The sequence below is a fragment of the Nyctereutes procyonoides genome, unplaced genomic scaffold, assembly GCF_905146905.1.
Source record: "Nyctereutes procyonoides isolate TBG_1078 unplaced genomic scaffold, NYPRO_anot_genome, whole genome shotgun sequence".
NCBI classification, from domain to species: domain Eukaryota; kingdom Metazoa; phylum Chordata; class Mammalia; order Carnivora; family Canidae; genus Nyctereutes; species Nyctereutes procyonoides.
In genome coordinates, this window is record NW_026575028.1 from 4,054,408 (window position 1) to 4,082,245 (window position 27,838).

General features: G+C 39.3%; 1 protein-coding gene across 3 annotated transcripts in view; it reads right to left on the reverse strand.

Moving 5' to 3' along the window:
* Nucleotides 1–27,838, reverse strand: part of LOC129503389 (maestro heat-like repeat-containing protein family member 1) — a 54,192-nt gene that overhangs the window by 20,773 nt on the left and 5,581 nt on the right. For all 3 annotated transcript variants that reach the window (XM_055315414.1, XM_055315416.1, XM_055315415.1), the window contains 12 exons: nt 25,697–25,740; nt 24,782–24,941; nt 24,211–24,263; nt 23,497–23,601; nt 17,440–17,556; nt 15,104–15,226; nt 14,612–14,764; nt 13,961–14,083; nt 13,521–13,600; nt 12,598–12,733; nt 11,451–11,540; nt 216–320 (listed from right to left, as the gene is read on the reverse strand). In XM_055315414.1, coding sequence (XP_055171389.1) covers nt 216–320; nt 11,451–11,540; nt 12,598–12,733; nt 13,521–13,600; nt 13,961–14,083; nt 14,612–14,764; nt 15,104–15,226; nt 17,440–17,556; nt 23,497–23,601; nt 24,211–24,263; nt 24,782–24,941; nt 25,697–25,740 — 1,289 coding nt within the window. The remainder of the gene's footprint in view (nt 1–215; nt 321–11,450; nt 11,541–12,597; nt 12,734–13,520; nt 13,601–13,960; nt 14,084–14,611; nt 14,765–15,103; nt 15,227–17,439; nt 17,557–23,496; nt 23,602–24,210; nt 24,264–24,781; nt 24,942–25,696; nt 25,741–27,838) is intronic.

Genomic DNA, 27,838 nt, shown 5'->3' on the forward strand with positions numbered 1-27,838 from the left:
TGGAATCCAACTGAACCAAGCGAAATGGAATTGAATTGGTGAGTAGGGAAAAAGACCAAGGGAGAAAAGAGAGAATATGGGATGCACAAGAGAAAAATAGAGGATGGAGCTGAGGAAATAGAGGAGAAGGATGAGTAATTGAGGCTAGGTAATATGTGAAGTTTGGGGTAAGGGTAGGGATGAGGGCCCAGGCTCCAGGGCAGGCTCCTACTCACTCCAAAGTTGTTCATTTTTGCAGTGAAGCCAAGAATACGGGCAGTACACCACATGGCCCGTTCCCTCTCATTGTCCTTCTGGGAATTCAGCCATGTGTCCAGAAGCTAAAGGAAGAACAGAATGAGGTAAGGGGTCTGCTCAGCAGTATTCCAGAGGATAGACATGTAACCCAAACCTGACTTCTGCAAAGGATCAAGACAAGACTTCTGAGGATAGGACTTCTTTTGTCTGCAAACAGGTTATATATGGCTCTGACATCAGAAGCCTTCATTCCCCCAGCCCCCAATTTTGCCTTATCTAGGTGCTAGAAACATCCTCAATTAGTACCTCCTTCTTTCAAATTAAAGCAGTGGCTCTCAAATTATATTGACTATAATTCATTTCAAAGGGTCAACCCACCTCAGTGTTCCCCTACTAATGTTTTCCCATGCTTCAATAGAAAGAGAACCTGGTGATAACAAAAAAGAATCACTGTATTCACAGATTCCTGGCTCAATTATATACAAATATGCTTGAGAAATATAATTATGGATAATTCCTATTTGAAATGCAATGTGTAAGGGTCTCAACATTGGTAAATTATGGGCCCTAAATACCACTGATCCAAAGATGCATTGCTATATATCAATCTACAGTGATCAATCTGACAATGATGGGACTAAACAGCAATTTGTAATTGGAAACAAAGAAGAGCAGCAGATAAAAAAATCTACAACCCATGGAAAAGGATACTAATGCTGCATCGATAAGAAAACACATTCTTCCTGAAGATATGAGGTTTTCTAGTGGGAGGTCTGCAAGTCTTCCTTGCAGCCAGACTCTAATGATATCTCCCAGTGCCAAGACTATGGTCTCTAAAGACCATTTTTCACTAAGAGAAATCATTGCTCCTTGGACAGTTTGTTCAGGACTAAGACAAGAAATATATACAGTATTGTACTGGAGAGCAAGGAAGCTATGGGAGACTATGGGAGTCATGTTAGAGGGATTCAGGAGCCAACCTGAAGAGGCTCCCATTGACCAAAGATGAGACAATTTAAGCATCAATAAGAATAATAGTTGTAATTGAAAAAAAACCTATAAAGCATTTCAAAACTTATGTTAAATTCAAATGATACTAGAGAAATAATCCTCTCTAGTTATCTTTTTTCCCCCAGATTTTATTTATTTATTTGACAGTGAGAGAGAGAGAAAGCACAGGCAGGGGGAGCAGCAGAGGGAGAGGGAGAAGCCTGATGTGGGGCTCAATCCCAGGACCCTGGGATCATGACCTGAGCCAAAGGCAGACACTTAACTGACTGAGCCACCCAGGCACTCCCCCTCACTAGTCATCTTTGAAGAATCCTGTGAAATACTTCATTACTTTGACAAATGATAAAAGGAGATGATCCAGCATTTAGTTTGTCCTTATGTGAATTATACTTCAAAGTGACCAAATAGCTTATAAAGGAAACTTCTCTTTATAGAAGAATTCCAGGTAAAAATGAATAAGGAATGACAGAATTACAATGTCACAATTTTGCAAAAATAAGTAGAGGTATATTCATTCAATGGAATACTAAATAGCAATAAAAATGATCTGATGCTTCATGTAACTACATGGGTGAATCTCACAGATAAAATATTGAAGTGAAATAATACAGACACAGAAAAGTACATACTATAAAATTTCATGTATGTGAAGTTTAAGAACAAGCTAAACTAATCCATGGTGATAGAAGTCAGAATACTGGTTATCAGTGGTTATTCAGTGAAAGAGGAACTTTTGGAGTATTGAAAATGTTGTATATCCTGATCTAATGGTATTTATATAGATGTACACATATGTAAAAATGTGTCTAAGTATACACCTAAGATTTGTTTTTTTTATAATTTTTATTTTATTTAATTTATGATAGGCACACACAGAGAGAGAGGCAGAGACACAGGCAGAGGGAGAAGCAGGCTCCATGCACCAGGAGCCCGACGTGGGATTCGATCCGGCGTCTCCAGGATCGCGCCCTGAGCCAAAGGCAGGCGCCAAACCGCTGCGCCACCCAGGGATCCCCTACACCTAAGATTTGTATACTTTAGTTTAGCAAGTCATATCGCAATAACAAGGTCTTTTTAAAAAAGAATATCATTAGTTTTCAGCTACTAATGCATTAATGAATCTAAGCAGTGATCATCAAGAGCTCTGAACACCACAAGGAGACAACCAGACATCGTGTGTCTCTTGGTGGAAGAAGATATGGCTGCTTGTGAAGTAATCTTGCCAAAAATTGATTGGATTCATGATCTAGGTCTAATAATTAGAATTAAAATCTAACAGATTCTAGATCTAGCAACTTATAGAAAAGATTTGGACAGAGGAATTTGTTGAGTAGCCCCAAAAGTATATAATCAGCACAATCCAGAATGTGGAAAATTTAGAGAATAACTAAATTTCATCAACAAATACATTTCAAGGAAAAAAACTGATGGAAAGGCAATCTATAGATCAAGAGAATTAAGAGATAAACCAATCAGTTGTAGTGTTGGAATGTTTAATGACATCAAGAAATGAAATTACTTTCTTTCATCAATGTTTTATAGTTTTTACTTCCTTGATTAAGTTGATTCCTAGGTATTTTATTATTTTTTCTGCAATTGTAAATGAGATTGTTTTCTTAATTTCTCTTTCTCCTACTTCATTATTAGTCTATAAAAATGCAACAGATTTCTGCATATTAATTTTGCATCCTGTACTTTACTGAATTCATTCATTCATTCATTCATTCATTCTAGTAGGGGTTTGTTGGTAGGATCTTTAGAGTTTTCTATTTATAATATCATGTCATCTGCAAATAGTAAAAGCTTTACTTCTTTCTTACCAATTTGGATCCCTTTTATTATTATTTTTTCCTTTCTGATTGCTATAGCTAGGACTTCCAATACTATGTTGAATAAATGTAGTGAGAGTGGATATCCTTGTCTTGTTCCTGCCCTTAGGGAAAAAGCTCTCAGTTTTTCACCATTGAGTATTTTAGCTGTGGGTTTTCATATATGGCCTATTTTATGGTGAGATATGTTCTCTCTAATTCTACTATGTTGAGAGTTTTTAACATGAATGGATGTTGTACTTTGTCATATGCTTTTTATGTGTCTATTGAGATGATCATATCCTTTTTATTCTTTCTATTGTAAATGAAATCTTTCCATTTGCAACAACATGAATGGAGCTAGGGAGTATTAGGCTAAGTGAAATAAGTCAGTCAAAAAAGACAAATACCATATAATTTCACTCATATGTGGAATTTTTAAAATTTAAAATTTAATTTTTTATGTGGAATTTATAAAACAAAACAAATGACAAAGAGGGGAAAAGAGAAAGGGAGACAAACCAAGAAACACACTGATGATTACTGGAGGGGAGGAAGGAGGGGAATGAGTAAAATAGGTGATGAGGATTTAGGAATGCACTTGCTGTGATGAGCACTGGGTGTCGCATGAAAGTGTTGAATCACTACGTTGTACACCTGAAACTAATACTACACTGTATGTTAACTAACTGGAATTTAAATAAAAACTTCAAAAAAAAAAACCTGAAATCAGCCTCCCAGAAATACTATGTTCTAATCAGAGGAGCACCATTTGGAAATTTCAAAGGAGAAAGATACTGTGGGATATAATAAAAAGAATACTTCACCTTTCAAACTTATCAAACAAATTGATATTTCTTAATATCTTTGAATTGCTAAATACTATAAAATTAGTCTATAGCTATGCTGCAGGATTGCAAACAAAAACTCTATGTGGTGGAATGGAGAGGGGGATTTATACTAAAATGAAGTAGACCTATTTTGATTTATGTGTAATGCACTAACAATACCAAAATGGAAGAAGCTAAGTGAATGCCAGGTATTCTTAAGCAATTTTATGGCTCCTAACAGGTGTTTCCATAATACACTTCTCCAGAGCTCCAACAGAATACATTCTAAAGAATACATCTTGCATGAATGACCTTATTACATAAATGTATAATTAGCAAGGTTTAACAGTGCATATGATTGAGCTCTGGGGCCTGATCTGTACTTTACAATATGTCAACTCAAATTACTGGTTCTTGTGGTATTAGTTAGGTAATAAATAAGCAAGATGTTTCTAGGGAAAAAAAAAGTTTCCTATCTAAAAAAAACCTGAAATCATAAAAATGTATGTTCTTTGACCATCAAGGAATTCAACCAGAAATCAATGACTATAAGAGAATAGAAAATTTTCCAAACATCTGGAAATTAAACAACACACTTGTAAATAATCCATTGGCCAAAGAGGAAGTCACAAGAAAAATTACAAAATATTCTGAACTGAATAATACTGAAAGTACAACATCCTAAAATGTATAAGAGGCAGCTAAAGGAATGTGCTTAGAAGAAGATATGCTTCTTCCTAGAATGTATTTTAGAGGACTGCTGGGAATATGGCTCGCCTCATCTCACAGATACAACTAGATAACACTCACATCAGTGTAAATAACCCAGAAAATGACTGAAAGCCTGGCAGAACAAACTCCACAACTAGATGTAGAGAAGAGGCCACATCAAAGAGAGTAGGAAGGGGAAAGAAGTAGGAACTAATTGCCCTGGGGGACTGTCCTTGGGAAGGAGGGATTCATGGGCACAGAGAGGGGAGAGAAACAGACTATCACATTAGGGAGCCCACACGGGGAGGACAAATCCCTGTAACATTTGGCTTTGAAAACCAGAGAGGCCACATTTCCTCAGTTCTTACAATCAGTGGACTTAAAACCTGGAATTTAAACATTAGTAGGCTTGGCTTTGGTAGAGCTGAGAGGGTGCTCTTAAAAAGACAGCCCAATAAACAAGTGCAAATGCTTGGTTTGATTCAACCAAGCCCCAGGTGGCCTCAGACTGGTGTATTAACCACACAGGGACCAAACCCTGCCCACAACAGGCAAATGCCCATCTGCCATTACAGAAGACTGGATTGAAGGCAAAAGCAACTCAGCCAGAACAGCAGGGTGCACGCACACATTACACACAGAAGATGCCTCTGAAGCACCAGGTTCTGGTGAATAGGTGATGCTGCACTGCAGGGCACTACAGGACCTCTTCTTCATAAGGCCATTATATTCAAGAGCAGAGAACATAGCTGACTTTCCTAACACACAGAAACAGACATAGCAAGTTATACAAAATGAGGAGACAGATATGTCCCAAATGAAAGAACAGGAAATAATCACAGCAAGAGATCCAAGTGAAATGGAGATAAGTAATATGCCTGATAGAGAATTTCTAGTAATGTTCATAAAGATACTCACTAGACTTGAGAAAAGTCTTATCAGTGAGAGATTATCAGTGAGACCCTTAACAAAGAAATAAAGAATTATTTAGAGATGAAAACACAATAGATGAAATAAAAAAAAATGCACTAGATGGAATAAACAGCAGGCTAGAAGAAACAGAAGAACAAATCAGTGACCTGGAGGACAGAATAATGAAAAGTAATCATGATAAGCTGGTGAAAGAGAAAAATTATACACAATGAAAACAGACTAAGGGAACTCTGTGATAACATCCAGTGTAATAACATGTGCACTATAATGATCTCAGAAGGAAAAGAGAATGAAAACAGACTAAGGGAACTCTGTGATAACATCCAGTGTAATAACATGTGCACTATAATGATCTCAGAAGGAAAAGAGAGAGAAAAAGAGGCAGAACATTTCTTTAACTAAATAATAGCTGAAATTTTACCAAATCTGAGGAAGGAAACAGAAATCCAGATTTAGGAGGCACAGAGATCCCTCAATTAAATCAACCCAAGGACGTCCACACCAAGATACATAGTAGTTAAAATGGCAAAAGTAGTGATAAAGAGAGAATTTTTAAAACAGCAACAGAAACATTACATATAAGGGAAATATCATAAGGCTATCAGCAGATTTTTTTTAGCAGAAACTTTGCAGGCCAGAAGAGAGTGGTATGATAGATTCAAAATGCTTAAAGGAAAAAAATCTGCAGCCAAGAATACTCTATACAGCAAGGCTAACATTCAGAAAGAGAAAAAGAGATAGACAAATAAAAGTTAAATGAATTCATGATCCCTAAACCAGCCCTACAAGAAATGTTAAAGGAGAGTCTTTAAGTAGAAAAGGAAAGACCACATAGGAGAGCAAGAAAAGTAGGAAACACAAAAGCAGTAAAAATAAATGTATCTGAGGGGAAAAAAGTATGTCTGTAAAAATCAGTCAAGGGACTCACAAAATAAAAGAATATAAAGTATGACATCATATTCCTAAAATATGATGGGGGAGAGGAGTAAAGAATGGGTTCAAACTTTTGCAACCCTCAATATAGACTGCTATATGCAGAAGATGTTATATACAAACCTAATGGTAACCACAAATCAAAAACCAGTAATAGATATGCAAAAATAAGGAAAAATAAATCCAAGTATATCATGAAAAAAAAGCCAACTTATTGTGAGAAGAAAGCAAAAGAAGAAAAGAACAGAGAAGAACCACAAAAACAACCATAAAACAAGTAACAAAATGACAATAAGTACATAATGATCAATAATTCCTTTGAATGTAAATGGACTAAATTCTACAATCAAAGCATAGGGTGATGGAATGGTTAAAAAACAAGACCCGCGCTACCTGGGTGGCTCAGCGGTTTAGCGCCGCCTTTGGCCCAGGGCGTGATCCTGGAGACCCTGGATCGAGTTCCGCATCGGGCTCCCTGCATGGAGCCTGCTTCTCCCTCTGCCTGTGTCTCTGCCTCTCTGTCTCTCTCTGTGTCTCTCATGAATGAATGAATGAATGAATGAATAAATAAAATCTTAAAAAAACAAACAAGACTCATCTATATGCTGCCTATAGGAGACTCATTTCAGACCTAAAGACACATACAGATTGAAAGTGAAAGAATGGAGAAATATTTATCATGCAAATCGGTGTGAAAAGAAAGCCAGAGTAGCAATACTTATATTGCACAAAATAGACTTTAAAACAAAGACTGTAACAAGAGGCCAAGGAAGGACATTACATAATCATAAAGAGGAGAATCCAACAAGAGGATATAACAATTGTAATATTTATGCACCCGGCATGGGAGCACCAAAATATGTAAAACAGATAGAGGAAGTAATCACTAGAAATACAGTAATAGTAAGGAACTTTAACATCCCACTTACATCAATGAACACATGACCCAAACCCAAAATCAACAAGGAAACAGTGGCTTTGAATGACACATTGGACCAGATGGGTTTAACAGACATATTCAGAACATTTTATACTAAAACACCAGAATACACATTCTTTTCAAGTGTACATGAAACATTCCCCAGAATAGATAACATTAGGCCACAAAACAAGTCTCAACAAACTAAAAAGATTGCAGTCATACCATTCATCTTTTCTGACCACAATACTATGAAACTAGAAATCAACCTCAAGATAAAATCTGGAAAGAGCACAAATACATGGTGGTTAAATAACATGCTACTAAACAATGAATGGGTCAACCAAGAAATCAAAGAAGAAATCAGAAAACACAAAGAGAGAAATGAAAATGAAAACACAATGGTCCAGAATCTCTGAGATGCAGCAAAAGCTATTCTAAGAAGGAAATTTATAGCAATACAGACCTACCTCAAGAAGCAAGAAAAATCTAAAATAAATGACCTAAACAAGCTAGAAAAAGAAGAACAAACAAAACCCCAAACCAGTATAGGGAAGGAAATGATAAAGATTAGAACAGAAATAAATGAAATAGAAACAAAAGACAATAGAACAGATCAATGAAACTAGGAGTTAGCTTTTGACGAGATCAATAAAACTGATAAACTTTTAACCAGACTCATCAAAATAAAAAAGTGGGGTTTTTTTGGTTAAAAAAGTTTTTTTTTGTTTTTTTTTTTTATGATAGTCACACAGAGAGAGAGATGGCAGAGACATAGGCAGAGGGAGAAGCAGGTTCCATGCACCGGGAGCCTGACGTGGGATTCGATTCTAGTCTCCAGGATCGCGCCCTGGGCCAAAGGCAGGCGCCAAACCGCTGCGCCACCCAGGGATCCCGGTTAAAAAAGTTTTTAAAGAAAGGGGACTCAAACAAAATCAGAAATGAAAGGGGAGAAATATCAACCAACACCACAGAAATACAAAGGATTATAAAAAATACTATGAAACATTATATGCTAACAAATTGAACAACCTAGGAGAAATGGATAAATTCCTAGAAATTAAATTCCTAGAAGTTATATTCCATATAACCTCCCAAAACTGAATCAGGAAGAAATAAAAAAATTGAACAGACCAATTACCAGGAATGATATTGAACCAGTAATAAAAAAAAAAAAACTCCCAAGAAATGAAAGTCCAGGACCAGATGGCTTCACAGGTGAATTCTACCAAACATTTAAAGAAACTATTCCAAAAAATAGAAGAGGGAGGAAAACTTTCAAACTGATTCCATGAAGCCAGCATTACCCTGATACCAAAACCAGATAAGGACACTACAGAGAGAGAGAGAGAGAGAGAGAGAGAACTACAGGCCAATATCTCTGAACATACATGTAAAGATCTTCAACATATATTAGCAAACTGAATCAAACAATACATTTAAAAAATCATTCACCATGATCAAATGGGGTTTATTTCTGGGATACAGGGGTGGTTCAATATTTGCAAATTAATCAACATGATACATCACATCAATAAGAAAAAGGATAAAAACCATATGATAATTTCAATAGATGCAGACAAAGCATTTGACAAAGTACAACATCCATTCATCATAAAAAAAAAAACCTCCACAAAGGAGATTTAGAGAGAACGTATGTCAATATAATAAAGACCATATATGAAAAACCCACACCTAATGTCATACTCAATGGTGAAAAATAATGAGAACTTTTCCCTTAAGTTCAGGAACATGCTTATGTTCACTCTCACTACTTTTACTCAACATATTACTGGAAGTCATAGTCACAGCTATCAGACAAGAAAAAGGAATAAAAGGTCGGTAAGGAAGAAGTAAAGCTTTCACTATTTGCAGATGACATGCTACCATATATAGAAAACCCAAAAGACTTTGCCAAAAAAGAAAACTGCTAGAATTAATAAATGCATTCAATGTGGTTGCAGGATATAAAAATCAATGTACAGAAATCAGTTGCATTTCTATACACTAATAACAAAGCATCACAAAGAGAAATTAATGGGCAGCCCAGGTGGCTCAGCGGTTTAGCGCCGCCTTCAGCCCAGGGTGTGATCCTGGATACCTGGGATCAAGTCCCACATCAGGCTCCCAGCATGGAGCCTGCTTCTCCCTCCATCTGTGTCTCTGACTCTCTCTCTCTTTCAAGAATAAATAAATAAAATATTTTTTAAAAAAAGAGAGAAATTAAGAAAACAATTTAATTTATAATTGCACCAAAAATAATAAAATACCTAGAAATAAACTTAACCAAAGAGGTAAAAGAATTGAACTCTGCAAACTATAAAACACTGATGAAAGAAATTGGAATAACACAGAAAAATGGAAAAATATTCCATGCTCATGGATCGGAAGAACCAATATTGTTAAAATGTCCATACTACCCAAAGTAATCTAAAGATTTAATGCAATCCCTATCAAAATGTCACCAGCATTTGTCACAGGACTAAAACAAGAATCCTAAAATTTGTATCCATACAAATCCATACCACAAAAGACCCCAAGAAGCCAAAGCAAGCTTGAAAAAGAAAAAGACTGAAGTATTGTAATTCCAGATTTCAAAGCTGGAATTATACTGCAAAGCTGTAGTTATCAAAACAACATAGTACTGGCACAAAAAAAAAAGCCATATTGATCAATAGAACAGAATAGAAAACCCAGAAATAAACCCATAATTATACAACAATTAATCTTTGACAAAGGAGGCAAGAATATGCAATGGGGAAAAGATAGTCTTTTCGACAAATGGTGTTGGGAAAACTGACAGCTACATGCAAAAGAATGAAACTGGACCACTTTCTTACATCATATACAAAAATAAATTCAAATGGATTAAGGACCTAAATGTGAGACCTGAAACCATAAAAATCCTAAGAGAGAGCCACAAGCAGTAATCTCTGATATCAGTTGTACCAATATTTTTCTAGATATGTCTTCTGAGGCAAGGGAAACAAAAGCAGAATTAAACTTTCGGGATTACATCAACAAAGCAAAACAAAAACCAAGCTTCTGCACAGCAAAAGAAACAATTAACAAAACTAAAAGGCAACTTGTGGAATGAGAAAAGATATATGCAAATGATATATCCCATAAAAGGTTAGTATCCAAGATTTATAAAGAACTTCTACAACTTCACACACACACACAAACAACTAATCCGATTAAAAATAAGACATATTTGAAATCATGCAGATGGCTAAAAGACACATGAAAAGATGCTCAACATCACTCATCATCAGAGAAATGCAATTTAAAACTACAATGAGATATCACCTCACACCTGTCAGAATGACTAAAATAAAAAAGACAGAACACAACAAGTTTTGGTGAGGATGTAGAGCAAAGGGAATTCTTGCGTACAGTTGGTGGGAATGCAAACTGGTGCAGCCACTATGGAAAACAGTATGATGTTTCCTCAGAAAATTAAAAATAGAACTATCCTATGATCCAGTAATCACACTACTGGATATTTACCCCCAAAATACAAAAACACTAATTTGAAAGATTATATGCACCATATATTTATTGCAGCATTATTTACAATAGCCAAATTAAGGAAGCAGCATGAGTGTCTACCATTAGATGAATGAATAAAGAAGATATGAGATACACACACACACACATATACGCATACACACATGCACACAGTGAAGTATTATTCACCTGTAAAAAAAATGAAATCTTGCTATTATAATAACATGGATGGATCTAGAGCATATAATACTAAGCAAAATAAGTCAAAGACAAATGCCATATGATCTCACTCATACATGGAATGGGTACTATACATACATACATACATACTATAAATCAAGGGACACCATGGGCTGCCAGGAAGAGATGTATGGAACAGATTCTCCTTCAGAGCCACCAGTAGGAACCAACCCTGCCGATACCTTGATTTGTAACTACCAGACTTTACCACCATATGAGAATATTATTTCTGTTGTTTGAAGCCACTCAGTTGTGGTACTTTGTTATGGCAGCCTTAGGAAACCAATACACCAATTTCAGGGGCTCCTTCCCACTGACCTCTAGGCAGTGCTGGATCCGAGAGGGCATCTCAACAGTAAGTGTCTCCATTAGCCTTAGTAGAGATTGCAGGGTCTCCCTGAACAAATCCTGAGGGGAGAAGAGAGAACTCAAAGAGTTGCTGAGATGTCAACCACATCTATGCTTCTAAACTTAGCTCAGTGCTCTAGCTCTCCTAGAAAGCTTCCTTGAGAAATTCTGCTCCGCAGGTCTCCCCCTAACATTTCAAGTGCTATTTTCTCCACTATTAACTTGAACATATTCCTCTGTTGTTTTCAGCAGAGCACAAATGTCTGCCTGATGTGCAGTTTGTGCTAGTGGACTTGTAGTTCCCAGCTTCCCCCAAACATGGGCAAATCCTGTCATAATACCTTCCTTCCTTAACCAGACCTATACTGAGGAAGGCCTCATGGGAATACAATCAGAGTAAATCCACCTCAGCTTTCTTTTTATGTACCAGTCCTACCTTCATAACATAAATAAATGTGAACTAACAAAGAAGGACCACCAGACAGCTGATGAAAAGGCCTGAATAACTAAACAGATCAACTGACCCTAAAGAAAACTAAATTAATTCAGTAAATATAAACTTCTATTTTTAAATATTCTTATTAATATCCTCAAAAAAAATCAAGAGTTGTGGCATCAATAAAACAAGACCAATCAAGGTAAAGGAGTAAACAGAGAACATGAAAGAATTCCTAGGAATTAAACATGCAAGTGTAAATTAGAAAAGTGAATTCCTCTTCCATCTCTCAAGGAAACACTGTGGGCCCTCTGGAAAATGGATTCACCTCTCTTGCACCTGGAATGCTCTGAACTTATTTACCCATGGGCCTTTAGGAAAATCATGTTTGAACCTTCCAATCTGGTCTCAATTGTACAACAGTTAAAAATGAAAGAATTGAGTGTCCACCTCTGGGCCAGAATAGTAAAGTGGTGATAGTGGTAATCAGTGAGTACTCTCAAGAAGGAAGTACATCTCGTGAGTAGTGTTCAGACTTTAAAATCTAGTAACTTCTTTGAATGATTATGTTTTTATCAAATAAGGTGGAAGAGCCTTACATGTAACCACCAAACCTATACTTCTCATCCTCTCAAAAATAAAAGCTGAATAAAATGAGACAAACATCAAAGAGTTAATTACCACAGTGGCCTGGGCCTCCTGCAAACTGGATGCCTCCTTCTGTAAAACTTCTGTGGGTGGCAGGCAGAGCACACTCTTATAGCATGTTCGGAGTAGCTCTGTTCTTTCTTCCAATTCCATGAGGGGATGGAGCTTCCTAAGATCCAAGAAGAAGTAGCAAACATGTAACCAGACATCAATGGCCAGGAAAAACAGCTGAGGAAGGGCAGAGAGAGATGGTGGAGACAGAGGGACAGGTGATAATAAGAAATTACCAGAAGAAAAAGTAACAAAAGAAGAAAAGGAGTTAACAGTAAGAAAAGTTTTAAAACGCCAGGAAGGGGCAGCTGGATGGCTCAGTTGGTTAAGCATCTGCCTTCAGCTCAGGTCATGATCCCAGGGTCCTGAGATTGGCCGTACATCGGGCTCCCTGCTCCATGGGGAGCTTGCTTCTCCCTCTCCCTCTGCTGCTCCCCCTGCTTGTGCTCTCTCTCTCTCTCTTTCTTAAATATTTAAAAAATAAAAATACCAGGAAGATGGAAAGAAAGGAACAAAGTGAAAGAGGAACTACTACAAAAGGGTACTGATATTTTGGGATGATATATCACTTTTTGGTTCCCCAAATATTTTGAGGGAACGAGGAGATGCTCAGTGATAGATATGGAGGTGTTTAGTCAGGGACAGCGCCGAAAGCAGAAGAAAGCCTGGACCAGAAGCAAGAGTAAATGTCTGTGCAGATGGGAGAAGCAGTCTCTGCCAGGTGCTCCAAAAATCCCACCCAAAAAACCTCGGCTAAAAAAAGGGGCAGACACTGTCCAGTAGATGTCTACTACGACCTGGACTTACTAGAAGCAGAAGCAGAAAATAAGAGGTGGGGACAGATCAGGAAATAAAGAACTGATATTTAGCCAGAGCGAGGAAGACAGAGTGGCTAACATTGTTACCTGAAGTCAGTAATGATGTTCATTGCCTTCAGCCTAATGGAGCTAGAGATGGAATTCAACGGCTCCTCCCTGATTAACTCCTGTAACACACCCATCCAATCCCCACCCCAGAGACCAACAGGTGAACGCGTTTTTTCTTGCCTTCCTCCCCCTCCTCCCAACCCAAGCTGTATTCACAAGAAACCGGAACCTAGAATTTTCAGGGACTTCCAAAGACTCTGAGGGATAGCACTTCTCTCCTACTCCCCACCATACCTTCCCCACAATACTCACAGCTACTTTGAGGATGGGAAAGGGAAAATTAGGTAGAAAAAGACACTGGTAAATCTGGACTTTTATTTTCCAGGCCAAGCCTAGGAGCATTGCCAATGGAAGTTCCATGAGGACCCATCCTCCCTCCTCTGTGCATTTCCACCTCCATCCTCCTAAATTGTACTTACCATCATGAAGGTTACAATTTCTAGTTTCTGAGGGAACTTGAATTGAAAGGCCATGGGGTGGCTGCTCAGGATGTTTGTTAGCTTGGTCAGGGCCTCCAGGTACTCCAGTTTCAGGTTCTTATCCTGAACCAACCAGTATGCTCAGAGATTTCCAAGGTAGGAATGATCCTGGGGCAAGGGAAACTACCTACACAAAAATCTGGGAGATGAGAAGCTAAGGCATCTATAGCCTCCCCTAGGCTGAGATCCTGCATCTTCCCTCTGTGGTGTCTTTATGGGGGAAGGGGCATCCCTCTTAATAACCTCTTTCTGGAGCTTCCATCTCATATTTACTCTTAAATTAGGATAGATATAGCTAGCTTCCTTATCTCTCAAGTTATTGTCTTTTTACTAAGTTCTCCTGAAAGATATCTAGTTGGATGATAAATGAACAGGAAATGGGAAAGACTTCTTATCCTACCCTCAGGGCACATGCTCTGGACAAATGGCAAAGGCAGGAAAAATATTTAGGGGCTCCCTCTTACCTCCCCTGAAGTAATTGTAATAGCTCCACTCCCTAGTTCCATTCAAGGCCAGGCATCATTTTTTTGGAGGGGAAGGGTAAAGAAGGCAGGGATGGGACACTGGAGAAGTAAAGAAAGCAGGAAATACCTTTTCCATAATGCAGTTGTGGTAGTGTTGCAGGACCATGGCCAGGATGCCATCTAAATGTGTGAAGATGTCTCCCTTGCTCTCTAAAATAATCTTGCTGTAGCTTAAGTAGATGATGTTACAGACCAGCCCCCATTCCCTTTGCTGATGTTCCTGTAGGAGGAATGGAAAACTTGCCTTCTCTTCATCTTATCCTCCTTGCCTGGTGGGGAAATGGATTGGCTAGATGGCACAGAAGGGAAGACAAGGTTGTGGAATGGTGAACAGCTGGGAGAAAGGTGGTACAGCTGGTGATACAAGGGCCTGAAGCTTGGGCATAAGGGAGTGTGGGAAATGGAGAAGAGGATACAATTTCCCCACAGTTGGTCAGAGGGTAATAGAAGCATCTATAGGTGAGTCACAGGCCTCAGAGAAGTGGGGAGTCTAGGGAAATGGGGATGCCTCAGAAAGTTTTGTGTGGGAGGCTGGCAGAGCTCCCAGGAATGCCATCACCTTCATTAGTTTGAGGATGAATGATGAGTCCTTGTCAGTGAGGACAGCACTATATACTTGCAGTTGGTCCAGGACTATCTTCAGATGTTTCATGGACACGATACTGAGCGCCACAGCAATGCCCTGTAATGGGGATAGCTTCAACCTCTTGCCACAGCTAAGGGTTAGACAGGCACTCTTTGTGCTCTCCCAGAACCAGGGATTTAGAGAGAGGATGGGAGAGAAAAAAGAAAGAAAATAAATGGAAGGAAAATTTGGTTCCCCTGACTTGAACTACTTAAATCCAGATGGAGAACAAACCATCCTTGCAAGAAGTAATTCTAGAAGCAAATTACAAGAAACAGACCCTTAATTATAGATTAAAAAATTGATGGCTACCAGAGAGGAGGTAGGTAGGAGGATAGGGGAATTAGAGGATGGGGATTAAAGAGCACATTTATGATTAAAAAAAAAAAAACAACCTCTAAAAGATAGATCGATAAAGACACACAGGGCTTGTCAAAATTCAAGAGTCTGATTCTTGTATTTTTCATACTAATTGACAACACCCAGAAAAGCCCTTCTAAGTATCATGGACCAGAGGAGAACCATCCCCCATAATGTTTGTGAACTGTGGGCCCTCATACGCATATGAATTAACCTATGAATTCAGTAGAGGTTTATTTGGTGCCTAATGCATGGGGGAAAAGCAAATTATCCTAGAGTCACAGATTTGCAAAATTTTAGGATTATCATATGGAACACTGCAGGATAAAGAATACTTATAGGCACTAGTAATTCAGAGAAGGGTTGTGAGGAGGGAGCAGAAGGGAAGAGCAAATCCAAGGCATATTATCAACAGAACTGGATGGATGATCAGAGGAAATGGAAGAGAGAAGACAATGCCAATATTTCTAACCCAGGAGAACAGGAAACAGCAGTAACCGACTAAAATGGGCAGGTGGAAATGTGTCTTGTCTAGAGGTGGGGAGAGAGAAAGGAAGGAGTTCCTGCATGTGTCTTGTGGGACATAGTGGAAGGACAACTAAGTGAAAAATGCTGTCATGGGGACAGATGACTGAGTGGGTGCCAAGAGCAAGGGAAGCTTGGGGATTCTATAGCTCTCGCTGGAAACAGTCTAATTAAGTTCTTGCTCCTGAGTCTTGTCTTGGGATATCATGTCATGTGGGAATGCCCACTTCCCTCCTTCTCCTAATCTAGACCCAACTAGCCCTACCACCCCACGTAGCCACTTTATGTGTCTGTGACCACTCATGTTGCCTTTAGTAAGGCTATTTTGTGTAGTCAGCTATTTTCTTCCTATACATGTCTGCCTCCTCAATGATTCTGTTTGCATCTTGGGCTTGGTAGTCATGATGGTGATGGGTGCTCTGAAAATCTGGGAGGGAAGGGGTATTGAAGAGGTGAAGCCTGAGAGCATGGGCACCAATTCTATCAGTAAGCAACACATAGAGAGTGCTTGTGTGCCAGGCATTGTTCTAGGAGCTTTTACATTTTTAATCCTGAAAGTCATCCTATAACACAGATTCCATGGTATTCCCACCAAAAATACATCATCTAAGCCTAATCATGAGGAAATACGAGACAAACCAAAAATGAGCTACATTCTACAAAATAAATGGTCCATACAGTTTTAAATGTCATGATCGTGAAAAATAAAAACTGAGGAACTGTTCCAGATTAAAAATATTAAAGATAGCCTGGGTGGCTCAGCGGTTGAGCATCTGCCTTCAGCTCAGGTTGTGATCCTGGAGTTCCAGTATTGAGTCCTACATCCGGGTCCCTGCATGGAGCCTGCTTTTCCTCCCTCTGCCTGTGTCTCTGCCTCTCTCTGTGTCTCTCATGAATAAATAAATAAAACCTTTAAAAAATATATTAAAGATAAATGATAACTAAATGCATTATTTGATTCTAAATTAGATCCCACACCAGAGGGAAAAAAATGTTTTTCTTTTGCTGTAAAAAAACAATGGTAGGGCATTTGGCCATTTTCTGATTAGGTCTATAAATTAGATAATAGTACAATAGCAATGTTAACATCCTAATTTTGACCACTGTGTTCTGATTATGTAAGAGAATATCATTATTTTTAGGCAGTATACCCTAAAGTATTTAGGGGTAAATGTGCATCATGACTGCAACTTCCTAAAATGATTCAGAACATAAAATAATAATAAAAAAATAACTTGTCCAAGGGCACACTAAAAGTGGCAGAGCTAGAATTCCAACCCAGATTGTCTAGCTTGCCAGGTCTCAGCTTTTAACTCTTTTAACTACTTTGTCATCCTGTGTCTTAAAGGAAAAATGTTTCTCCTTTGCCATTTCTTCCACTTCACCTCCCTCTCCTGAAGCTCTTCGTGGACAGTTTGTAGGATGGAAGAGATCATCATCTTTATCAGTGTCATATTCCTTGAGGTCCGCAGGGTGAATCCAAAGAATTTATATAGAAAAGCCTAGGAGAAGTGAAAGTGCAGGGTCATGCATAGCTTGGAATGAAGTTAAGGTAGCTTGAGGGATACCCAAACTTGTTTGAAACTTCAGCCAGCACCTTCCTCACTGCCCCATCCTCCACACTGGACCTTCTATTCTCTGGGGAAATCTGGATAAGGCAGTAATCCTACAGAGCATGGGCTCAGTAGGCAAAGGAACCACCATTGCATCCCTGAAGCTAGAGGTAAGAGAAAGCTGTATTTCTAATTTCTTAGCCTCTTAGGATATGGATCATCCCTTTAGGAACTCACTCTGATCCCCATACTTCTCATTTCCAGCTAGGAAATAAGTTCCTTACATCAGTGTTTTATAGCTTTCAGAGAACAGATCTTTCACCTCCTTGGTTAAATTTATTCCTAGGTATTTTATTTTTTCTTGCAATTGTAAATGAGATTATTTTCTTAATTTCTCTTTCTGATGTTTCATTAAGTGAAAAGAAATGCCACATATTTCTGTATATTAATTCTGTATCCTTTACTGAATTCATTTGTCAGTTCCAGTAAATGTTTTGGTGGAGTCTTTAGGATTTTCTATACATAAGATCATGTCATCTGCAAATAATGAAAGTTTTGCTTCTTCCTTGCCCACTTGGATGGCTTTAATTTCTTTTTCTTGTCTGATTGCTGTGGCTAGGACTTCCAGCACTACGTTGAATAAAAGCGGTGAGAGTGGATATCCTTGTTTTTGGTTTTAGGGGAAAAGCTCTCAGTTTTTCACCATTGAATATTATGTTAGCCATCATATATCATATATGGTTTGTCTTATGTTGAAATATGTTCTTTCTAAACTTACTTTGAGAGTTTTTATCATGAATGGATGTTGTACTTTGTCAAATGCTTTTTCTGCATCTATTGAGATGATCGTATGGTTTTTATCCTTTCTCTTATTAATGTGAAACATCATGTTGATGGATTTGTGAATATTGAACCACCCTTGCATCCCTGGAATAAATATCACTTAATCATGGTGAATGATTTTGGATTATGTTTGCCAACATTTTTCTAAGCATTTTTGCATCTATGTTCATCAGAGATATTGGCCTGTGGTTTTCTTTTTCTATAATGCCCTTAGCTACTTTTGGTATCATGATAATGGCACAAATATGCAAAGATATTCTATGCTCATGGATTCAAAGAACCAATATTGTTAAAATGTCCATATTAGCCAAAGTAGTCTACAAACTTAACGCAACCCCCATCAAAATACCAACAGCATTTGTCACAGAACTAGAACAATCCTAAAATTTGTATAGAATCACACACAAAAAAGCAGACAAACAAACAAAAAAAAACTGAATTAGCCAAAGCAATTTTGAAAAAGAACAAAGCGGGAAAAGTATCACAATCCCAGATTTCAAACTTTACTATAGAGCTGTAGTGATCGGGATCCCTGGGTGGCGCAGCGGTTTGGCGCCTGCCTTTGGCCCAGGGCGCGATCCTGGAGACCCGGGATCGAATCCCACATTGGGCTCCCGGTGCATGGAGCCTGCTTCTCCCTCTGCCTATGTCTCTGCCTCTCTCTCTTTCTCTCTCTGTGACTATCATAAATAAATAAAAAAAAAATTTAAAAAAAAAAAGCTGTAGTGATCAAAACAGTATGGTACTGGCACAAAAATAGGCACATAAACCAATAAAACAGAATAGGGAGTCCAGAAACAAACCCACATTTTTATGGTCAATTAATCTATGACAAACAAGTCAAGAATATACAATGGGAAAAAGATAGTCTTTTCAACAAATGATGTTGGGAAAACTGGATAGCTAATGCACAAGAATGAAACTGAACCACTTTCTTTTTTAAAAAAATATTTTTATTTATTTATTTATTCATGAGAGACACAGAGAGACAGAGAGAGAAGCAGGCTCCATGAAGGGAGCCTGATGTGGGACTAGATCCTGAGACTCCAGGACCATGCCCTGGGCTGAAGGCGGCGCTAAACCTCTGAGCCATCCAGGGAATCCCCTGAACCACTTTCTTATACCATACACAGAAATAAACTCAAAGTGGATTTAAGACATAAATGTGAGATTTGGAACCATAAAATTCCTGAGAGGAAACACAGGCAGTAATTTCTTTGACATCAGCCATAGAAACATTTCTCTAGGTAAGTCTCCTCAGGCAAGGGAAACAAAAGCAAAGTTAAATTATTGGGACCATGCCAAAATAAAAATCTGCACAGTGAAGGAAACCATCAACAAAACAAAAATGTAACCTATTGAATGGGAGAAGATATTTACAAATGATATATTTGATAAGGAGTTAATATCCAAAGTATATTAAAAATTTATATAACTCAACACCAAAAAAAGCAAATAATCCAATTAAAAATGGTCAAAGGACCTAAATAGACATCTTTTCAAAGAAGACATATATATGGTGGGTAAACACATGAAAAGATGACCAACAGGCAAATTGAACTCCAATTAAAAAAATTTTAAAAAAGATGACCAACATCATTAATTATCAGGGAAATGCAAATCAAAACCACAATGAGACACATCTTACATGTGTCGGAATGGCTAAAATAAAAAACACAAGAAATAACAAGAGTTTATAGAGATGGGGAGGAAAAGGAATCCTTGTGCACTGTTGGTCAGAATTCAAACTGGTGTAACCGCTGTGGAAAACAGTATGGACATTTGTCAAAAAATTAAAGATAGACTAACCCTATAATCCAGCAATTCCACTACTCACTTGTCTTTAAGCAGGATAGACTCTGTAATGTGGTATTTACCCAAAGAAAACGAAGACGCTAATTCAAAAAGATATATTCCCCCTAATGTTGGTTGCAGAATTATTTATAATAGCCAAGATATGGGAGCAACCCAGTCCATTGATAGATGAATGGATAAAGATGTGGAATGGGGTATTATGCAGCCTTGAAAAGAATGAAATTGGGAACCCTGGGGGGCGGGGGCTCAGCGGTTTAGCGCTGCCTTCAGCATAGGGCCTGATCCTGGAGTTCCTGAATTGAGTCGCATATCAGGTTCCCTGCATGGAGACTGCTTCTCCCTCTGCCTGTGTCTCTGCCTCTCTCTCTCTCTCTCTCTCTCTGTCTCTCTCTCTGTCTCTCATGAATAAACAAATAAAAATCTTTAAAAAAAAAGAAATAAAGAAAGAAAAGAATGAAATCTTGCCATTTGCAACCACATGGATGGACCTAGAGGGTATAATGCTAAGTGAAATAGAGAAAAACAAATACCATATGATTTCACTCACATGCAGAATTTCAGAAATGAAACCCAAATGAACATAGAAAAAAGAGACCAACAAAATATAGACTCTTAAATACAGAGAACAAACTGATGGTTGCCAGAGGGGAGGTGGGTGGGGGGACTTAAGAGTGCACTTATCTTGATGAGCACTGAGAGATGCATAGAATTATTGAATCACTATATTGTACACCTGAAACTAAAATAACACTATATGTTGGTTATACTTGAAAAAAAGTAATTTTAAAAAATAAAAGGTAAAATAAATTTTAATAACACAGCTTCACTTGAAAAAATTAACATTAGAAACAGTTCCTTAAATTTGCATAATTTTAAAATTAAAATAGCATAATCAAAAAAGTATTTTTATGTAATCTTTATCTCTCCCTCTTCTGAATTTCAGTAACCTTTATCCTTGTTTACTATGCCTTGCCCTGTCTACCTTGTAATATCCATATTTATGTACTCAAACACTTTCCTACCTCAGGGTTTCTGCATTTCCTGTTTCCCTTGTCTGGAATCTTCCTTGGGTTCTTCAAAATGCTGTCTCACTCTCATCTGTCTGACCCTAGTTCGTTGAGCCTTTTGTAACCAACTAAGCTCCTCTCTAGTTCACTGTCCTGCCTCTCTTGTTCAAAGCTTTATCACAATCACTAGTCATCTTGTTTATGTGTTTGTTAGTTCTTAACTTGACCCAATCTCTTATCTCCAATGAGAATAAAGCTCAGGAGCAATGTATGTGCTGTTCATTGCTCTGCTCCAGTGCTAACACAGTAGAAAAACAGGGTATACCAGATGTTCAATGAATGTGTCACCTCTCCCCCTAGAAGCCCCTGCTGGTTGGGCACCTTTTCTTCCCCTAGTAGATGCATTGTCCAGACCCGAGGTTTCTTTCCCTTCCCTGGCTGTAGGTACCCTTGTGAGCAGTGCCCACCTGGCAGCCTTTTCAGGCCTCCTTGCCTGGAAATACTTGAGAGTTACATTCTTCTCTCTCCTATCCCTGCCCCATACTAACCGTGGGAGCCTGGAGCAGTGGCAGAGAGGTGGAGGGTGGGGAGGTACAAAAGCCCCCCCCCCTTACTTGTCTTTAAGCAGGATAGACGCTGCAGTGTAGTTTCCATCCAGGTCTCCCCACATCCTTGCTCAGCCTCTCCTCTTCCTAACATCCTTCCTTTACTTAATCACAGCATCTCCTGAGAGCACCTTCTTGCTAAATCACTTGGCAAGGAATCCCACCTTAGGCTCTGCTTCTATGAAACCTAACCTAAATCACCTGCTTCTCTGCTTAGCTAGCAAATTACTGCTTAGCTGGCAGATTACTCAGCTTCCCAGACTTATTAATTCTTCTGTAGAGTGACTGATCTTCCCAGTTTGCTGAGGACTGAGACATTTCCTAGTATGCTGGACTTTCAGAGCTAAAACCGGGACAGTCTTGAGCAAACAGAGATGGTAGACCACTTTTGAGAAAGTGGTCTGGCCAGCCCCCACTGGCTTAGTAAACAGCCCTTCTCTGTGCTCTTAAGCATACAGTGCACATTCCAATCCTGACACCACACTTACTATGATTGTCCACTCTCTCCTCTGTTCACTCAAGCAGACAGTGATTTCCTGAAGGTCGAGTCAGTGTCTTTTACATGAGTGCTCTGTGCCTACTCCATGCCTGCTGTGGTGTGGGCATTTAGTACATATTTTTAATAATGTAATTGATAAAATCAGAATTCCTGCTTGCTTCATTTTTCCATCTATAAAGCTTTGCACATAGCAGGTGCTTCATAAATACTTGTTAGTAATTAGAGAACTAATAATCAGTCTTCAAAATAAAGCCTCTTCCCTGGGAGATATCCCAAAGCCCAAATAAAGTGTTGCTCAGTGACAGGAAAACAAGATAAAAAAATCAAGGAACCTGAATTCAGGTGCTAACTTTACCAATAAGTTGCTTAAGACTCTGAATCCTCTAGATTGTGTTTCTCCATCTGTGAATAGGGACAATGAGCTGTCTTGGTTACTTGGTCTTTTGCACAGATATCTTTGTCTATCCTCACCCACTCTCCTGTGAAATAGAAGTTGTTTTTGCCACTGCCCGAGGAAGGCAACTGAAATCTCACAAAGGCTAAGACACTCGACCCAGACTGCACCAGGAGCACAGGAAAAACCAGGATGGGAACAAAGCCTTCACCAGCACAGATCTTGAGCTCTGTGAGCAAAGGAGCCCCTCTTCCTCAGTCAACTCTGCAGCCCTAACATCACACACAGTCCCTAATCTGTGGTATTCCCTCAAATATTACTTTGGACTAACTTGTTTCAATCTTTTTGATCTGTCAATAATCTTTCCACTGCACCCAAGTACCAGCTCTATTATTTGACCTCTGAATTACTGGGAGGCTCACTTAAAACAACAGATGACAAAGTTCTTGATAAAATCTAAAACTCTAAGCAAATGTAAGACATCAATATTTTTGCTGTTCCTGTGTGTCCAGCAGCTCCTTGTCCTCCCCATCTCTCCATTCCCCAACGCCCAGAAACATGGGTTGGCTTTTCCCACAAGACCTGTACTTCAAGTACATTTCTGTATTCCTTGCCCACCAAGCTCCTCGACACCACCCTTCACTCCCATTTTCCTCCTTGCAACTACCACCCCCAGCTGTATGGTATGCCCCACCTGCGTACACACACACACACACACACACATACCTTCTCCTCATCATCGCTGAAATAATTTATCCTCTCCAAGACAACCTTGATGAGTTGCTCCAGCCAGCTGTCATCATCAATGGCCACTAATGACTGACTTGAAAACTGAGTAAGAGGAAGGGAGAAGAGGACCACAGAGAACAGTGGCCAGGCTTTTCTGCCTCATGCAAGTGGGTCAGAAAGAAGCAAAAGACAAGGAGAAATGGTCTGTAAATATGAAAAAACAGCTCAAGAAATGGAGAAGATCTGAAGTACCTAAGTGGGTTAGTCAGGGCTGGAGAATGGCAGTATAGTGACAATGATGGTAATGCCAACCATATGTGTGAAACCCTTTACACTTTATAAGGCTCTCCCTCTCCTATGTTATCCTATTTAATTCTGGGAGGAATTATTTCCATTTTTCCAGATGAAGGAGCTGATGCCTGCAAAGGCTAAATGACTTGCCCAAGGACACATAGCTATGGCCCCATTCCCTTCCTCTCTCTTGACAGTAGGATTTTGAGGGTGTGGAGGGTAAGTTAAAGCTTAGGATATAGTCAAAGATCCTGATGCAGAGGCCAGGAGTCAAGGGTGCCCAGAAAGAAGTCTCTTGAGTAGGGAGGTTCCTCAATCATGTCTCAGTCTCAGGGGGGTCTAGGGCCTCTTCTCCCTCAGGGTCCTGAAGAGGGGAAAGAAAGCAAGTATGGAGAAAGGTATGTCTCTTAGAGTACGCACCTGGAGCAGCCTGTCCTCCCACTCCTCCTGATTCAGATTCTTCTCAGTGTGATCTAGGAAAGGAGAGAGTATGGGGATCTGCCCGACCAGAAACCCCCAGCTAGGGAGAAAGAACCAACATTTAAATGCTATTCCAGGGGCTTTATGCCCATAATCTCATTTATTTTTCATCATGATCCTACAAGATAACTGTTCTCCCACTTTACAGAGGCTCCAGGAAAAGTAGGACTTTTCAAAGGTCAGACACACCCAGCTGCCAGGTTTTAGAGTAATGATACAAATCTGGGTCTCTCTGGTTCCAAAGCCCACACTGTTTCCTGATTTTTCTGCCCACAAGAAGGGGGTGTTCTGAGACCTCTGGAGTCACAGAACTCTGTATTTCATATCTTCTCAGTGCAGAACATGGTCCGAATAAGCAGACCTATCCAAATGGCATCTCAGAAAGACAGAAACTGATCCCAGTTCTCCTCACTCCAAGGAAGATCCGTTCTGCACCTTGGGACTTCATCTTTTCTGGAGTGTGCCCCACTGCCCCAGCTCCATTCCTCCCACCTTTTAGCCAACACCTCACCATCCAGTATCTGCAACATCTGGGGGATCTTCTTCATCCACAGCTGGCCCACGCTCGAGTTGATAATGGGGTGCAAGGAGGTGATAGGATGCAGGGCATATAGTAGCCTTAGAGAGCTTACACCAAACTCCCCTTCTCTATAGGGTTTCACAGAAAGCACCTAAGAAACAAGAAAAGTAAACAGGAGGCAGAGAAAGGATTTAAGGAAAGAGAAGGAAGAAAATCAGAACAAATCCATAGAATGGTAGAGCTGAAGCTTAGACCCTTTCCATTCTTTTCCACCTGTGAGGTCCTGCATGTTTTGCAAGATGCTCTCAAAACGTTGCCTCCTCTCTGACTCCGGGAGAACAAGTCAGACCCTTGCTCTTCCAAGATCCCATTGCAATCCGTGTATTCCTCTAACATCTATCACACTGCATTATGGATAGTTATGGCCAGGCTTGTCTTCCCCACTAAAACTGTGAACACTTCAAGGGCAGTTCTACACCTTGTCTTTCCAAGTGTTCATAATGTCTAGAAAATAATTTCTGGGTAAACACAGAAACTCAGAACATACTTGCTGAGAAAATCAGAGATCCAGAAAGGCATGTGGACTTGTCCAAGATCAAGAGAGAACAGATCACAATAAGGCCACATAGGAGACAGGCCAGGCCTTCTCCCTTACCCTATCTTACCCTTGCCCTATCTTCAGGTCCCAGCACTATGCTCCCAGTTCCCTCCTCCAGGCTGTTTGGCTTTGATCACCTCTCCCCAAAGCCCCTTTGATCTTTGGCCCCACTCTTTATTCCATACCCAGCACAATGCCTGGAATAGAATAGTACTCAGTTATTCATGGAATTAGGGGATGGATGGATAGATGGATGGATGGAAGGATGGATGGATGGGTAGTATTCATCCTGTACATTCATCACTTACCACAAGATGAATCAGGAGTTTCTGTGGGGAGATGAATTGGGTAGCTGAGTCAAAGAGAGGATAAAAGAAGAGGACAGAGTCAATGCCAGCTCCAGAATGCCCAACCCTCAACCCACCCAGCAGCCCACCATCCATTCTTCAGGGGAGGAGAAAAAGCAAAATGGAGAGTGATTATTGGTGCCATTACCATAGGGATTGTGACATTATGACTTAGCCTAAAACCAAACCATTTTCAGTATAAAATACATGCACACACACACACACAACCCTTACACCTGGCAGAATGGCTACTATCAAAGACAAAAAAAAAAAAACCAAGTATTGGCAAGAATATGGAGAAAAGGGAATGCTCATACACCATTGGTGGAAATGCAAACTGATGCGGCCACTGTGGAAAACAGTACAGAGTTTCCTCAAAAAAACTAAAAATAGGGAAGTCTGGGTGGCTCAGTGGTTGAGCGTCTGCCTTGGGCTCAGGTTATGGTCCCAGGTCCAGGGATAAAGTCCTACATCAGGCTCCCTGCAGGGAGTCTGCTTCTTCCTCTGTCTGTGTCTCTCTCTGTGTCTCTCATGAATAAATAAATACAATCTTTTTTTAAAAAACCCTAAGAATAGAAATCACATATGATCTAGTAATTCCACCAGTGGGTATTTACCCAAGGAAACAAAAACATTAATTTGAAAAGATACATGTACCCTTATGTTTATTGCAGCACTATTTTTTAGCACTATTTTTTTTGAAGATTTTATTTATTTATTCATGAGAAATACACAGACAGAGAGGCAGAGACATAGGCAGAGGGAGAAGCAGGCTCCTCGCAGAGAGCCTGATGTGGGACTAGATCCCAGGACTCCAGGATCACACCCTGAGCCAAAGGCAGACGCCCAACTGCTGAGCCACCCAGGCGTCCCTACAGCACTATTTATAATAGTTAAGAGGTGGAAGCAGCCTGTGCGTCCATCAATAGATTAATGGATAAAGAAGATGTGGTGTGTGTATACACACACACACACACACACATACACAGGCACTGGAATATTACTTGACTATAAAAAAGAATGATATCTTGCCATTTATGACAACATGAATGGACCTAGAGGGTGTTATGCTAAGTAAAAGAAGCCTGACAAAGAAAGATAAATACCATATAATTTCAATTATATGTGGAACCTACAAAACAAAACAAATGAACAAACAAAAATAGAAATAGAATCATAAATACAGAGAACAACAGTTACTTGCTAGAGGTGAGGGATAAGCAAGATAGGTGAAGGGTCGTAAGAGGTACAAACTTCCAATTATAAAATAAATAAGTCGGGATCCCTGGGTGGCACAGCGGTTTGGCGCCTGCCTTTGGCCCAGGGCGCGATCCTGGGGACCCCGGATCGAGTCCCACGTCAGGCTCCTGGTGCATGGAGCCTGCTTTTCCCTCTGCCTGTGTCTCTGCCTCTCTCTCTCTCTCTCTCTCTCTCTCTCTCTCTCTGTGACTATCATAAATAAATAAAAATTTAAAAAATAAAATAAATAAGTCATGGGATGAAAAGTATAGAATAGGGAATATAGTCAACAATACTGTAATGATACTTATGGTGACAGATGGTGACTACACTTATCATAGTGAGCATAGAGTGATGTATAGAATTGTCAAATCACTACACTGTACAGCTGAAACTAATAAAATATTGTATGTTACCTATGCTGCAATAAAAAAAATTTTTTTAAGTAAATTGAGAGTAGGGAAGAAGGGCACTGTCCTGCCAAAGCATGGTAAATGGTCACTACTTGTGAGTGCATTCTATTATTAGTCTGTATTTTGAAAGAATTTCCCACTATTTTGAGAAATTGTAATCACATTTTATCGAATATAGCCTTTCATATTTGAAAATCCTAGGTCCATCTTTTAAATGTCTATTGTTCACATTGATTATAATCAGAACTCTCAACACTGGGAAAGTAATTGGCTACCTTTCCTCCTTTTAAACCCTAAGAAAGAATGCTTATTTTCCAAACACGCAAGCACCACCCCCAGTAATGTGCCAAACAGATTTCTTCACCCCAACTCTGACTCCTACTAGAGCCAGAGGTCAGGGATGGGGTGAGCGCAAAGTGAGGCTCAGAGCTGGGGTGAAGGAAGAGCTAAG